This window comes from Sinocyclocheilus grahami, unplaced genomic scaffold, assembly GCF_001515645.1.
Source record: "Sinocyclocheilus grahami isolate Dianchi unplaced genomic scaffold, SAMN03320097.WGS_v1.1 scaffold377.1, whole genome shotgun sequence".
NCBI lineage: Eukaryota > Metazoa > Chordata > Actinopteri > Cypriniformes > Cyprinidae > Sinocyclocheilus > Sinocyclocheilus grahami.
Window position 1 is genome coordinate 67,089 of NW_015505556.1, and position 14,420 is coordinate 81,508.

At 40.1% G+C, this 14,420-nt stretch overlaps 1 protein-coding gene across 1 annotated transcript in view; it reads right to left on the reverse strand.

The window, feature by feature from the left end:
- Positions 1-332: 332 nt before the first annotated feature.
- zfpm1 (zinc finger protein, FOG family member 1) overlaps positions 333-14,420 on the reverse strand; it is a 116,292-nt gene continuing 102,204 nt past the window's right edge. The window contains exons 5-9 of the mRNA XM_016230779.1: positions 7,891-7,993; positions 7,591-7,803; positions 5,386-5,616; positions 5,039-5,266; positions 333-4,636 (exon numbers count right to left, since the gene is read on the reverse strand). Of these exons, the coding sequence (XP_016086265.1) occupies positions 2,268-4,636; positions 5,039-5,266; positions 5,386-5,616; positions 7,591-7,803; positions 7,891-7,993 (3,144 nt within the window). The 3' untranslated portion in view covers positions 333-2,267. The remainder of the gene's footprint in view (positions 4,637-5,038; positions 5,267-5,385; positions 5,617-7,590; positions 7,804-7,890; positions 7,994-14,420) is intronic.

Sequence of the window (14,420 nt, forward strand, 5' to 3'; positions counted from 1 at the left end):
CCAATACAAACACTGTGTGTCAAACGGATGAGCCAAAGAGAAAAATAAATAAATCACTTCATAAAAAAACAATGTTATGCAAAGTTCCCAGAACGCAAAATGTGTTGCATCACAGTCTACAAACTACTTAAAGAGAGAAGAGTACGACAAGTTCTCTTGCACTTTGAATGTCCTTCTGGACTCTTTATTTCCCATGCATAGTTTGGACAAGTGTGTAGTGGAACTTTTTGTAGATGAAAAAAAGAAAAAAAAGAAAAAAAGAAAAAGGTTGACATTCATTATTTTTCCATCAACATTTTTAATTATTCACAAAGTATTTTAATTACCTTTCATTTGTTTTAGAATGTTCTAAATTCACGATTAAGTCCTTCGGGGATAGGTTTGGACAAGGAAAAGTGCTGTAAAAACATAAATACATACAAAAAAGCTTCTAAAACTAAAACATTCAGCATTTTTTGTACAACACAGTGCAATAGAAAAGGGATCTGGAAATGTCAAAGGTTTTCAGCACTGGTCTTTTGGACTTGCGACAGTCGCTAAATGATAAAACAATGGAATTGTAAACGTCTCTGTGTGAGTTCACGACGGGTGCAGCACCGTTTCAAACCCACAACAGCATAGAGAAATTTAAACTGTTCTCGTTTGCACTCGTTCCTGTTCTTACCGCAGAGACGACTGAGGTTGCATTTTTGTAACACAGGAAATGGGAAACACCACTGGTAACATACACAAAGTCCACTTAGTGGAGGAGAGTGACGAGCATTGTGGACGTAAGTGACCCGTTGTTTCAGACATATTGACGAGTCTTTGTTAAGGCTTTGCCAAGGTAGCCTGCACAGGAGGATAGATTGCATGACGCTGTTCTTTTCAACACACACGCACATGTAAAGGAGCATAAAACATCACTGAGTCATCATTGAGAATGCAAAATTGAAAAGGAGAGAGAAACAGAGCGAACAAGAGAAGGACAAGAGTGACACTGGGTTGCCAGATTAAGAAAGAAGCAATACGAGCAATGAGTCAGTTTCAAATTCTCTTGCTTTCAGTGGCCTTCAACATCATTCAGCAGTGTGCAAGACATTGATGTGAATCTGTTCTATGCTATACTTCATTTCAAGGTTAAAAAGAAAAAGACCAAACAAAGACCAAACAAACATGCTTTTCTTTGCATGTCCATGACTATTCGTCTAGAGTACAGATGGCACTTTTTCAGAAGGTCAAAAGGGTTATGGATTTGAATCAGTGAAAGTTTTGCATTCGGCAAAGTGAGCTGGTGACTAGAGACAACAAACATCTTACACTGTTCGAAATCCAAACCCTAAAACCCCAAGACAGTCCTTAGATCCATAATGCACATCCATCTGATGGAAAATGTCTGTCTGGAAGCAACGACCAAATACTGAGACAGTACAGTGTGTGCCATCTTCTCCCTTACTAGACCAACACTTACAGAATGTCCTCACAAGTCCCAATGATCAATGCAAAAAATTCAAATATGACACATTTTCATATGCAAGAACCAAGAAAAACACCACACTGAAGATTGAAATGGTTCCTTTTGACGGTATGAAAACAAAAAACAAAGTCTTTCTTTCAAAAGAAACTAGGTAGTATTTAACTCACATGAAATGCATGAGGATGATAGATGAGATAAATAGTTTCTTCACATTTTTTAACATTCAAAAACTTTCATCTTGAACTGGTAACCAGATGACACCAATTTCAACTGGGTTACTCAGTTTTCACTCCATTTTTTTTCTTTCTCGAGTCAGTGTATTGACAAAAATCTGCAGACCGTGTTCTATAAAGACCTCCACTAGGGGTCAGAATTAACCCCAAATCAGCGAATTAAAACAAAACAAAAATGGCTCAGTCAAACAAACTTTTACCAATGCCATCGTTGATTAAAACGAACATAAAAACTTAGGAGTGATTAAAACAGCATTTTCAAAGCTAATTAAAGGGCAAGATGTTATTTCCATCAGCAGATTTTTAAACTCACAAATGATAGAAAAAGTCTGCATGGATGAGGGAATAGGTCAGTGGGGCACATTCTGTGTGTGCAGGTAGACTCATCTCTTAGTGTAATACAAACTTGACCCATAATGTGTAATAAGTTACGATAGTAACAACACCAGATAACGCGGTCGGCATGAAGACGTCCGTATCTGGCTAGTAACAGTCCCGCTATCATGCTCTGGTCGGGCAGTGCCGTGATTGGCACTTCTATGCATGAGAAGAATGGCAGAATTGACTGGGTAGAGGGCTCACTTGACATGTTCGGCACTGTGAGAGGAACAGTAGTATTTTTTGTGTGCAATGAAAGTGGAGAGGCTGCTGAATTTTATGTTGCACAGCCGGCAGTAGCGGGTGTTCCCGTTCTGCAGAGGAGAGGCGTGGGGTGTTTTAGGTGTGGACAGAGTTGTGTGGACGTGGCTTACAGCAAGGCCTGCCTTTTCAGGGAGGAGTTTGGGTAATGGGGTGTGGCCTAGCTGCCCAACCTCTCTTAGCGCTTCAGGCACAGGTGACACAGTTACTCCTGTAGGGGAGAGGGCAGGGGGTGCGGTTTTTGGAGAACCAGACCCCACAGACTGGGGTTCTAGCGGACTTCCATTAAGCACAGGTGAGGAAGGAGATGTTGCTTCCACCTTGATGCTCCGGCCATTCACGCTGTCCTTACGGTTCCGAGGGCTTGGTTTTTTAGGAGGGGTGAGAGGAGCTCCTTCCCGTGGGCTAAGGCTAGGACTAGGACTGACTCCAGAGGACTGCGTTGACTCGGGATGTTGTTGTAGTGTGAGCACCAGACCATGAGTCATTTTAAAATGCTCCATCAGATCACAGGTCAGCAGTCTCTTGGGAGGGCAGTAAGGACACACAACTGGGGAGGTGCTGGGGGTCTTTGGTCCCTGCACATGTGGATGAGTGGATTCAGAGCCAGGTAGGGCGGATGGATGCAGGACCGCTGCGGTTTTGCCCGTCTGAAGCCCTTTGGCATCAGGGTGCACATCCACTGCTCGGTTCTTCGGGGAAGTGGAAGCAGGTCTCTTCAACCGGTTAAGCTGTTCCATAGTGTGCGGTTGCAGGGTTGTTGCAGGGCAGTAGTAGGTCTTGTGGGCTAGGTAGTTCTCGATGCTGTTGAAGCTAATGCTGCAGGCGGTGCACTTGTGGTAGTCAGTAAGGGGCAGAGCGGGAACGCTGCCCCCTCTCTGGCTTTCTCTTAGTCTGGGTTTTTTACTCAAGTCGATGGGGCCATCACCTTCAGGACTTGAGCTGCGTGTTGGGGTGGATACTTGGGGCAATGGAGGAACGGAAGGGCTCTCTTGCTTTACCCCCAGACTTGTTGCTGCCGGCAAAGCAGTGGCATTGGCCAAAGCCTCAGTTTGAGCCATGTGGATCTCATACATTTTCTTGCGCTTGCGTGTGCGGATTGGTTGGGGAAGGAAGGCGGCCTTACCAGAATTGGACCTTTGGTTGGAGGGATCATGTCTCGAGGCGCAGTAGAATCTCTTGTGCACAATGTAGTTATCGTGGCGGCTGAATCGGATGTTGCAGGCCTGGCAGAAGGTGCGAGTGGGATCATCGTCTTGGTCTTCAGCAGAGCCACTAGGGCTTTGGCTACCCTCGCTGGCCTGCCCTCCCCCAGGTCCCTCTCCCTCTGAGGAGGATGAGCAGGTGGCCTCTTTCAGCCCTAGATCCTCAGTTTTCACCTCTACTAACTTGGGCTCCAATGCCGTGCCTCCTGGGGCAGGGTCAGGGTAGCTAGGAGAGGCCGAAGCCGCACGGCTGACAGGTCTGGCCTGGGGTGAAGCAGCATGAGCGGCAGGAGGAGCAGCTGCTGTGACCGGCCCTTCCTTCATTAGACCCGCTGCCTCACCTTGCTGATGCCTGCTGGAGCAGTAAAGCCTCTTGTGGACGTAGAAGTTGTTGATGTTGTTGAAGGTGATGTCACATTCGAAGCAAGTAGCTCCTTTGTGAACACTAGCAGGAGAGTCTGGTGGGTAGAAGCTCTGCTGTCCAGCTGCTGGTCCTTGTCCCTGTTTAAGCCTACTGTGTACCATCTCAGACATCTTTGCCAGGATCTCAGATGCTTGCGGCATTATGGCAGCTTCAGAATTGAACATGTACTGCGGTAAGAACACTGCACCTCCAGGGAGAACCGAACCGCCCGTACCAGGGTGTATGGGACTGGAACCTGGAGTGGGACTGGCTGGCTCCGTCTTAACCGCCACCACTGTGGGGCTCTTAGGTGAAGTAGAATGAGATGAGCTTGCCTCCACAGCACTTCCTTGAGGACTGCCCGCCTGTTCTTCTTCCTTTGAGTCATTCTCGTAGTCTGAACGTGGCTCCTCTTTGATATTGAGTTGGCTGAGGGGACTGCAGCCTTGAGAGGCTGAGCTGCCATTGGCTCCTGGGCTGGAGGAGTCCGGTCGGGGCACACAGGCAGCAGGCTTCGTCTCTTGCAGCTCTGGAAGCTCAGAGGAAGGAGGACTGCTCTGGCTAGGCACAGGGCTCCTCTCAGCTGGAACCCTCACTTCCAGGTGTGTGTGAACATGCTGCTGAAGTAGGGCAGGTGTATCGGCGGAGTAGCCGCACACTTGACATTTCAGAACAATGCCAGAGTCTCCTGGACTCAAGCCTGTCACAAAAAAAGAAATGACAGACATACAGGACGACTCCTTTAAATCTTATTATTAAGAATACTTATGTCTAAAATATTTTTTGAAAGGTCAGCAGATCTGATGAATAGTTCTGACAAAGTTTTAAGGACAGGATTTCATGTGTGAGTATACTGTGTAAACATGTATTTGAGTTATTGACATGATTTGAACAAACTGTTGTATGAATAAAATGTATTCACTTATTTTGATAGTTCTTTCTAAATAAATTTTTCTAAACTAACATGCTTGAGAAATTTCATAAAAAAAAAAAGTAAATGTAAAGAATTACTAAAAGTATGAGGTACCAATATGCAGCATTGAGACTAAGTTTGCACTGGATTTGTTTGTGATCTGCAGACTTCAGATATTAGAGCTGTTACCTGCAGCCAGAGGCAGTTTGGGTGAGTACACCTCACTGTGAGAGCCAGGCTGGCAAACCATGTGACTGGTGACCAGGTGGCTATACAGGATGTCTCGCGTTGTGGAGATGAAACCACAGCCGTGACACACACCATTCAGCGAGTCTGTGTGAACCTTCAAGTGCCGCTCACAGTTCGCCTTAGTGGTGAAAGCCGACAGGCAAATCAAACACACAAATGGACGCTCTCCTGGAGACACATTAAGAGACAAAGACATACTTACTTACAAATCAGTAATAACGGATAATTCGCTATTACACAGTTACTAATGCAAGCGTGCCCATTTCAAGAAAAAAAAAGAAACTCACCGCTGTGTGTTCTCATGTGGATCTCCAGAGAGCTGGCACTGGGGCAGCTTTTGTTGCACTGTGGGAATGGACACAGCCTCTCGTTAGGATACGAATCTTTAGGCTTGTCCTGTGGAGGAGAGGCCGAGGTCTGATGCTTCTGTCTGCTTGCGCAGTAGTACATAAGATGGGCCTGGAGATTTCTCTCACTCCTGTACCAGATCCCACAGTCTTTGCAAGGGAAAATGTCTTCTGCACACACAAACACACAAAATACAAGTAAGAACAAAGCTAACAAATTATTTATATCTTGAAAGGATAATCAGTTATCACAGAGAGAGGGTTTAGAGAAGGATATCCACTCATTTCTTGGTGTTGCATATTTTTGTGCTTTGTGTGTACAGACAATACATGGATTATACAAAAAAAACTTTTGTTAGAGAACATACTTAACAGACAACAGTAATGTTTTAATTTTTTCTGATATGTCATTTATCCCATTTATTCTAACTGATACACTTCATGTATTTAATCATAAGTGGGATGTTTAATGTTTAGTAATGCACTCACTGCATATATAACCACACGTAAACAGAACAATTCTGATTGCTTTCTCTGATTTATAATTGTGTGTGTATTATATCATCTCCACGGCAACGGGCACAGTGAGTTTGTGATGTGTGCAAGAGTGTGTATGCACGTAATCGCGCCGATCTGGTGTCAGGGCACATGTTGAACAGGCTATATTTGACAACGACCGTCACATCCCAATTATCCGTCTACTCACAGCCCAGCTAATGCAGTGGGAAGCACAAAGTTGGGCTGATCATGTTTTACCCTTTAGCCTTATTTACAGTGATTATTCATGTCTTCATCATGGTATGTCTGTGTCCACTCCCACTCATCATGCAGTTTAGCAGCGGAGAGGGCTGTACCCAGCCAATTAACTCTGCAGCTGTTGGAACTGACACAACACTGCCACCTACTGATGATGGACATGAATGACAAGCAACTTAAAGGTGAAAGGTGTGTCATTTTTTTCATGTTAAAATACTATGGCATTTCAAACTTGAAAAAAAAAATCATTTTCCTGTTCTGTTTCTGTTTCCTGGTCTGTTTTCTTCTTTTTCATTCTAAATCCTTTTTGCAACATCTAGCAACTTAAAAATTTAAAAATGCAAACAAATATGTATCTTACACAAGTTCAAATTTTGTCTCATTCCCAAATCAAATGTACAGTGATTCTTTCTACAAAACTATATTAGTCAGTGTTTATGTATAAAATGTATTCACTTATTTTAAATTTATTTCTTAAAAATGTTAATATGCACACAATCATTCAAAAGATTTGGGTAGGCATGATTTTTTTTTTAAACATTTCTAAAATAAGCCTCTTATGCTCTCCAAGGCTGCATTAAAAATACAGAAAAACTTTAATATTGTGAAACATTATAACAATTTAAAATAACTGCTGTTTTAATAAAAAAAACGTTGAAAACAGTTATGCTGCTTAATATTTTTGTGGACACTGATTATTTGATGAACAGAAAGTTCAAAGGATTAGCATTTGAAATAGTAAAGACTTTTCACATTGCTACAAAAGATTTGTCATTTCTGATCAATTTAACACATCCTTGCTGAATAAAAGTATTAATTTCTTCTTACAACAAAGAAAATAATCTTACTGACCCCAAACTTATGAATACCAAGGTATTTTACGTGAGTACACTGTGGTACTGAAAGACTACCAAATTCATATACCATGGTATATAAATGTTCCCGTGGCTCAGTGGTATAGCATTGCGTTAGCAGCGCAAAAGCTCGTGGGTTCAAATACCAGGGAACACACATACTGGTAAAAAATGTATAGCCTGAATGCACTGTAAGTCGCTTAAGCGTCTGATAAATGCATTAATTATTATTATTATATAAATGGTATATGTTATGATCATGGTACATGTCCATTATAACAGTATTAAATAAATATTGCCATGTAATATATAGTAATCATGGTACTTTTTGCGGAAGCAGAACTGTGGTAAGAAGAACTTTAATGTCCTAAAAAAAAAAACATGAACATTCATTTTACTCTAAGTATTATGCGTCATGATTTTTGCACATATGCACAAACACGGCCCACCATCCCTAATCACAGATGTAAACACACTCATAAAAATGCAAGAAACTCTATAGACATGTTGTGTTTATTAGCAAGCAGTGACTCACTATTAACGACAGCAGTTGCTAAGATGGCAGCCATGCCAGCCTGTTGAGGGAGGAGCTGGATCTCAGAGTGCAAAGCAGCCGGGTACGCAGGCTCCTCCTTCATCCGCACGCTCTGAGTCCCCGCCGACGGATCCGCGGTGGAGCAGGACAGCGTTGCAAGAAGTGCATCTCCACTAGACAGCTCCTGCGTCAGCTTACAGAATAACGCTCTTCCTGTAAAACAAACAGTCACTGTTAGAGTCTCCATCTAATACTGTAGTGAATGTGAAAGGTGCATGTGGAAGTGTTTTGGTGTTGTACCCTGATTGTAGATGATGCAGTTTGACTCGGTGGGGCTTGAGGTCACAGGAATCCTTTTGAGCCAGCAGTCTACCTCCTCACACTCCAGAGACGTTACAGGCCTCTAACACACACACAAAGGGAAAGAGAAACAAAGTCAGGCGAGCAATTTTAAAAGAACACAGACAGATTTAGAGCAACACTTCCAGCAGATTTAACACAGATGTTATACAAAAGACACTGTTATATTAAAACGAATGCTATTTATGGTTAAGATTTCTAATTTCCTGTTTTTTAAGCTGGGTTAATTTGTGTCCTTTATATATATGAAAGATCTTTGTAACTAAGCAATTACCGGTCAATATGCTGGAATATGTTTAAAGGGTTACTCCACCCCAAAATGAAAATTTTTGTCATTAATTACTCACCCTCATGTCGCTCCAAACCCGTAAGACAGCAATGTAAGTAACACGATCAACGTCCAGAAACGTAGCAAGGAGATCGGTAAAATAATTCACGTGACATCAGGGGTTCAACCGTAATTTTACGACGCTACGAGAATACTTTTTATATGCAAAGAAAACAAAAAATAATGATTTTATTCAACAATTCATCTCGTTAAGTGGATACCCTCCAAAAATTGCGCTACGGTGACACGGAAGAGACGAATTGTTGAATAAAATCATTATTTTTTGTTTCCTTCGAGTACAAAAAGTATACTCGTAGCACGGGTTTGGAAAGACATGAGGGTGAGTAATTAATGACAAAATTTTCATTTTGGGGTGGAGTAACCCTTTAATGCAGTTCTTTCCTAAAATTATTAACTTTCAAATCTTTAAACTGAATACTAAAATGAAGTCAAATCCATTATATGTAAAATAGCTTATCAACAATTTCTCTACAAATACTGTATATTCAAGTAGTTCATTTTAAAATGGCCTGAGTGCTATTTTTAAGAAGCAAGATGCAAGTTCAGTTATAAAATACAATTTCACATTCACAGAATGTGGTAAAGAAACAGCTTTCAAAATAAAAACCACATTTAAATTAAAAAATCTAAAATATATTTTCTGTTATAACATTTTCATTTTGAGACTTGCCATTAAAGCAGACATAAAATAAGCTTCTGTGAGATCATTATAATAATTTTATATATTATCATTAGTAGTAGTTTTATGTTTACAGAATATATATAGAATAACCTTAGCTTTTTTAAATTGGTCTTGCCTTTAAAATAGACAATACTTATTCTGCAGCATAGTACTATACACTCATTTCTGGCTTTCTATGGATTGTTAACACTTTAGCCACTGAAAAACCCTTATGGGTTGAACATTACTAACTGTCCTCAGTTCCCATAAATTTTCTGCTGTCTATACACTACAAAACTGCTTTTGAATTTCACTTTTCAAGAGACAACCACCTGTTTATCTGTGAGAGACACGGTGACATTATTATTTTCAGCTTAGGAAATGGCTTTATGTTATGTTCAAAGAAATACAAATAGCACATTCACATTTAATCCCTTCTTCCTGATAATGTGCCATTAAAATTCAGCATGCCTCTTTTAACATTCAATATCATATAACCAGACTTCCTGACCAATAAACCGTTTTTAATAATTTTGCTTCTAACCACAGACATTAAAAGGTTAAAAAAGGCATCCTAGTATAGGGGACTGGGTAGAACGATGCAAGGAGTGAGAAAAGATGGGGGGGTATAGCAGATCCATTTCAACTGAACATTTTCAGTAAACTTACCGAAGTATGCAAAGGTAAGCTGGCAAATATCCGAATAAACACACCTGGACTTTTCCACACAAACGTTTCATTGTTTAGCTGAAGTATACGTTAATAGGTTTAATGGGAAACACACCCGATTCGACGTCAAATTTAACAGAAGTTCTCTCACAATGAACTGCAGAACGACTGACAAACTCTGTCCCAATCCAACCTCAATAAAGGCATTGTATGGAGCTGATCTGCATATAAACTAAAAGGTAGATTTTTTTTGGCTCAAATTCACAAAACTGATTGACTGATCCATTCCACTAGGTGGCAGCATTTCTGCAGGGCCAGTTCAACAACAGCCTCATATTTAAGAAAAGCTTCCCACTCGTTCATTCACTCGTCTACACGAAGTTAAAGACTTGCCCTTGTGGAGACTAGTCCTTCTATCCCTGACATGCTACCAAATCAACTTTAAAGACAGGAGAAAATGAAAAGACATTAGTTCAACTGTGTAAAGGAGAATAAAAAGCCACCAGTCGAGAGGATGAGGGGAAGAGATGGGCTGCAGAGGAGGACAGCTGAAGGGTTTCTTTCTAATTCGGTCTGTTCTTGCCTGAAGATACAGTCCGTATTGTATTTCATGGGGAACTAGTGCTGATAAGGAGATAGGGCTCCTTTTGTTTTAATTTGAAACCCAATGCTGGAGCCGTCTGTGGCATAAGTGCTGCGTGCTTCTGCTAATTTGTTTCAGACTCATTTAACACGACCCGACTTTAAGCTTCACAAAAGGAGAGGGCAGCCTGGTCAGCCCTCGCCTTTGACAAAACACTTCCAGACAAACGCGCTCTCTAATTAAACACACACACATATTGACACACAGACAGATCGGCATGTGTAGATGCACACGAGGAGTAAGTGAAGATGTAAATGGTTATGACCCACTATCAATAGCGAACAAGAACCGGTTCAAAACAATTAAGACGATCAGAGCGGGTCTTTATTTGAATATGTCTAAATAAAAGACGTCTTTAAGTGGCCAGGTGACTAGATACATCACTTGGGCAAAAAAGGACCGCAAGATCTAGCAGAAAAAGGCCAATATTTCATGAGGCCCAAAGTTTTGGTCACATCACAGCATAGGATTTTCTTCCAAATCATTAACACAATGTTTTTTCCAATGATAACTTTTTAAAAAATTGTAAGAATGATCATCTGACGATGAATTAAGTGGCACAAGTGATTTCAGACTACAAAATATAACATCTGTTGTGACTTGCATATCTTCTAACGGCCTTTACATCAGTGGAAATTTCATCATCAGAAGTTTATCTTGGAAAGCAAACGTTTCTGCTTCAGAACTCCATATTGTGACACATGTGGAAAATTGTACATTCCTTGTGTACAATCCAGACCCATGCACTCTTGTGCAATATCATGGAGCTGCTCTAGACCTCTTGGTGGCTTCTGTTTATTTTAGGATTTTTTGACAACATGAAGCACTTTTTACTGAAGAACAACAGAAAACATAAATGTATGATGCAAAATTACATTTTGGCTCTGCACTGCAAAAAATTCCCTTCAAAAATATTTTTGTTTAATTCAACAGTTAAATCATCTAAAATCCTTGAAACAAGGTAAATTTACTTGAAAAAACAACACTGAATAAAACATTAAGACTAAGATAAAATTTTTTTGAAACAAGTGCATTCTGTGTTGCTTCAAGTGAATTTATCTCGTTTCATGCATTTTAAGGCATCGAACTGGAAAGCAGACTAATTAAAAACTCATCACACCTTTTTTTGCAGTGCACCGGCCAAAGGCATGCAGGTAAACTGGGACAAACTCACTGCATTTTCAGTATTTAAATACATAAATAGTGTGGCTTAATGCAAAAAATGCATGTTCTGTAGGAAAAACAAAAACTTTGGTATCCAATCATTTTTGACATTTCTAGTGAGGAAAAAGCCATAAGCCTATAATCGGCCTCAGTTACACATGCCATATTCATGGGGTCAGACCATCATTCTTGCAATTCAATTTACACCATGTAATGTTACTAATAGACAAAGTTACCAGCTAAATGAAGAACAATATTTGACACTTTGTGAGCATCAATTTTGGATCCTGCTTAAATGTATCTGAACATCATATATTACTACTTGTAAATCATGCTTGAGTTGAAACCAAGTGTCAAATATGAAGAAAACATAAATGTATGATGCAAAATTACATTTTGGCTCTGCACTGCAAAAAATTCCCTTCAAAAATATTTTTGTTTAATTCAACAGTTAAATCATCTAAAATCCTTGAAACAAGGTAAATTTACTTGAAAAAACAACACTGAATAAAACATTAAGACTAAGATAAAAATTTTTTGAAACAAGTGCATTCTGTGTTGCTTCAAGTGAATTTATCTCGTTTCATGCATTTTAAGGCATCGAACTGGAAAGCAGACTAATTAAAAACTCATCACACCTTTTTTTGCAGTGCACCGGCCAAAGGCATGCAGGTAAACTGGGACAAACTCACTGCATTTTCAGTATTTAAATACATAAATAGTGTGGCTTAATGCAAAAAATGCATGTTCTGTAGGAAAAACAAAAACTTTGGTATCCAATCATTTTTGACATTTCTAGTGAGGAAAAAGCCATAAGCCTATAATCGGCCTCAGTTACACACGCCATATTCATGGGGTCAGACCATCATTCTTGCAATTCAATTTACACCATGTAATGTTACTAATAGACAAAGTTACCAGCTAAATGAAGAACAATATTTGACACTTTGTGAGCATCAATTTTGGATCCTGCTTAAATGTATCTGAACATCATATATTACTACTTGTAAATCATGCTTGAGTTGAAACCAAGTGTCAAATATGCCAAATGACTGACAGTTTGAAAAAAAAAAGAGGTATTCTTGTAACAAGCTGGAAAATGCAGGAAACATGTCATCATGCCACCTCTGTGCGGGTGGCTAAAAGACAGTATGAAAAATAACTACACAGAAGACTATCCTAAAGGAAGAGCGCCAGATGTTTTAGAGTGTAACCCTGGCGTTGGTGAATATACCCCCCACCCTCTGACGCACAAGGAACTAGGGTATTTTGAGAGCGGCGCTTTAAGCCCCACCGAGTATGGAGCTTTGAGGAACAGTCTAAGCCCCCTCGTCCGAGCCCTGCTCCCTCATGAATATTAATGACGACGGCCGTGCTTTAATCTGCCTGATCCCCGCACTGCTGCCGCCGCCCCGATAGCGAATCTAATTATTTGGTCTGATATTAACCAGCCCCCTCCCTCCCTCCCTCCTCCTTACACACGCACAGCATCAGGAAAAGAGGTATATGCACCTTTCCACACACACTTGTGCACCACCATCATACCACAACACCTTAAACACACTCCTACAGTCAAACCTGGTGTGTGCAGCTCGCAGCGTTATCGTTCTTAAAAACACCCTCCCCTCTCGTTCTGATAAAAGTTGAATGCAAATGATTCTTGGACGATTTTCGTTTCTCATTTTGCATGTCCCCTTTCGGCGGGGAAAAAAATCTTTCACCGTCTCCTTTTAAAGAGAGAAACAGGACCGTATCTCTCAGTGACCCTACAGTATGACCCCTCGAGTCAAATCCATCCAGGTTTACGGAGCCAATTAAAACCCATCAAATTGACTGAACTCATCTGCCGGCAGTCAAAGGACAGGCCGGTCTTTCTGACATTCTTAGAAATAATGTATGTGTCTCTGGAACACACACTCCATATGCTTCGCATGTGAATGTTTAACGCATTAAACAGTGTGCAAATACACTAAAACGATGCTCATTATGATACCGTGGAACAAGGTTTTAAAAGGTGTTTGTTCAAGATATGACAGAATGCGTCTCACAATGTGTAATCCTGCAGTTGTCTGTGATGCAACACTTGCAAGAAGTGAAAAAAAAGCTCTGGTGTGTCATAAAATAGCCTTTGTTAACAGGCGCCCACTCAGTGTTAATTGTCTTAATTCACTGGAATTACTGAAGAAAAATGTTTGTTGACTTTGCAATAATGAATATGAGATGGAAAAGATGAATCACAGCTTTAATTTGACAAAAATATGACCAAGAAAAAAAATACTGGGGATTTATCTGCTCTAACTGAAAAAGCTAAGCACCAGCCCTAATGAAAATTAACCATGGTTTTATTGTAGTAAATGTGTAGTAACCATGTTTTTTTGGGGTATTGATTACCATTTGCATAACCACAGTTTTACTACAAATACCATTATTAAACTATGGTTAATGTAGCAAAACCATGGTTAATCTGTGGTCACCATGGTGTAACCATGTTTTTTATTTTGGTATGATTCATTTTCAGAACTGTTTTGCTAGTAGGCTGACTAGCTCATTTAAACATATACTGCTGTACATACACAATAGGCTAAAGTTTAAAAGTTTGCCATTTTTCTTTCTTTTTTCCTGTTTTTTTATTTTAACATTTTAAAATGTAGTTTATTTCTGTTCATTTTCAGCCATCATTACTCCAGTCTTTAGTGTCACATGATCCTTCAGAAATCATTCGGGGTATTGATTACCATTTGCATAACCACAGTTTTACTACAAATACCATTATTAAACTATGGTTAATGTAGCAAAACCATGGTTAATCTGTGGTCACCATGGTTTAACTATAGTAACCATGTTTTTTATTTTGGTATGATTCATTTTCAGAACTGTTTTGCTAGTAGGCTGACTAGCTCATTTAAACATATACTGCTGTACATACACAATAGGCTAAAGTTTAAAAGTTTGCCATTTTTCTTTCTTTTTTCCTGTTTTTTTAT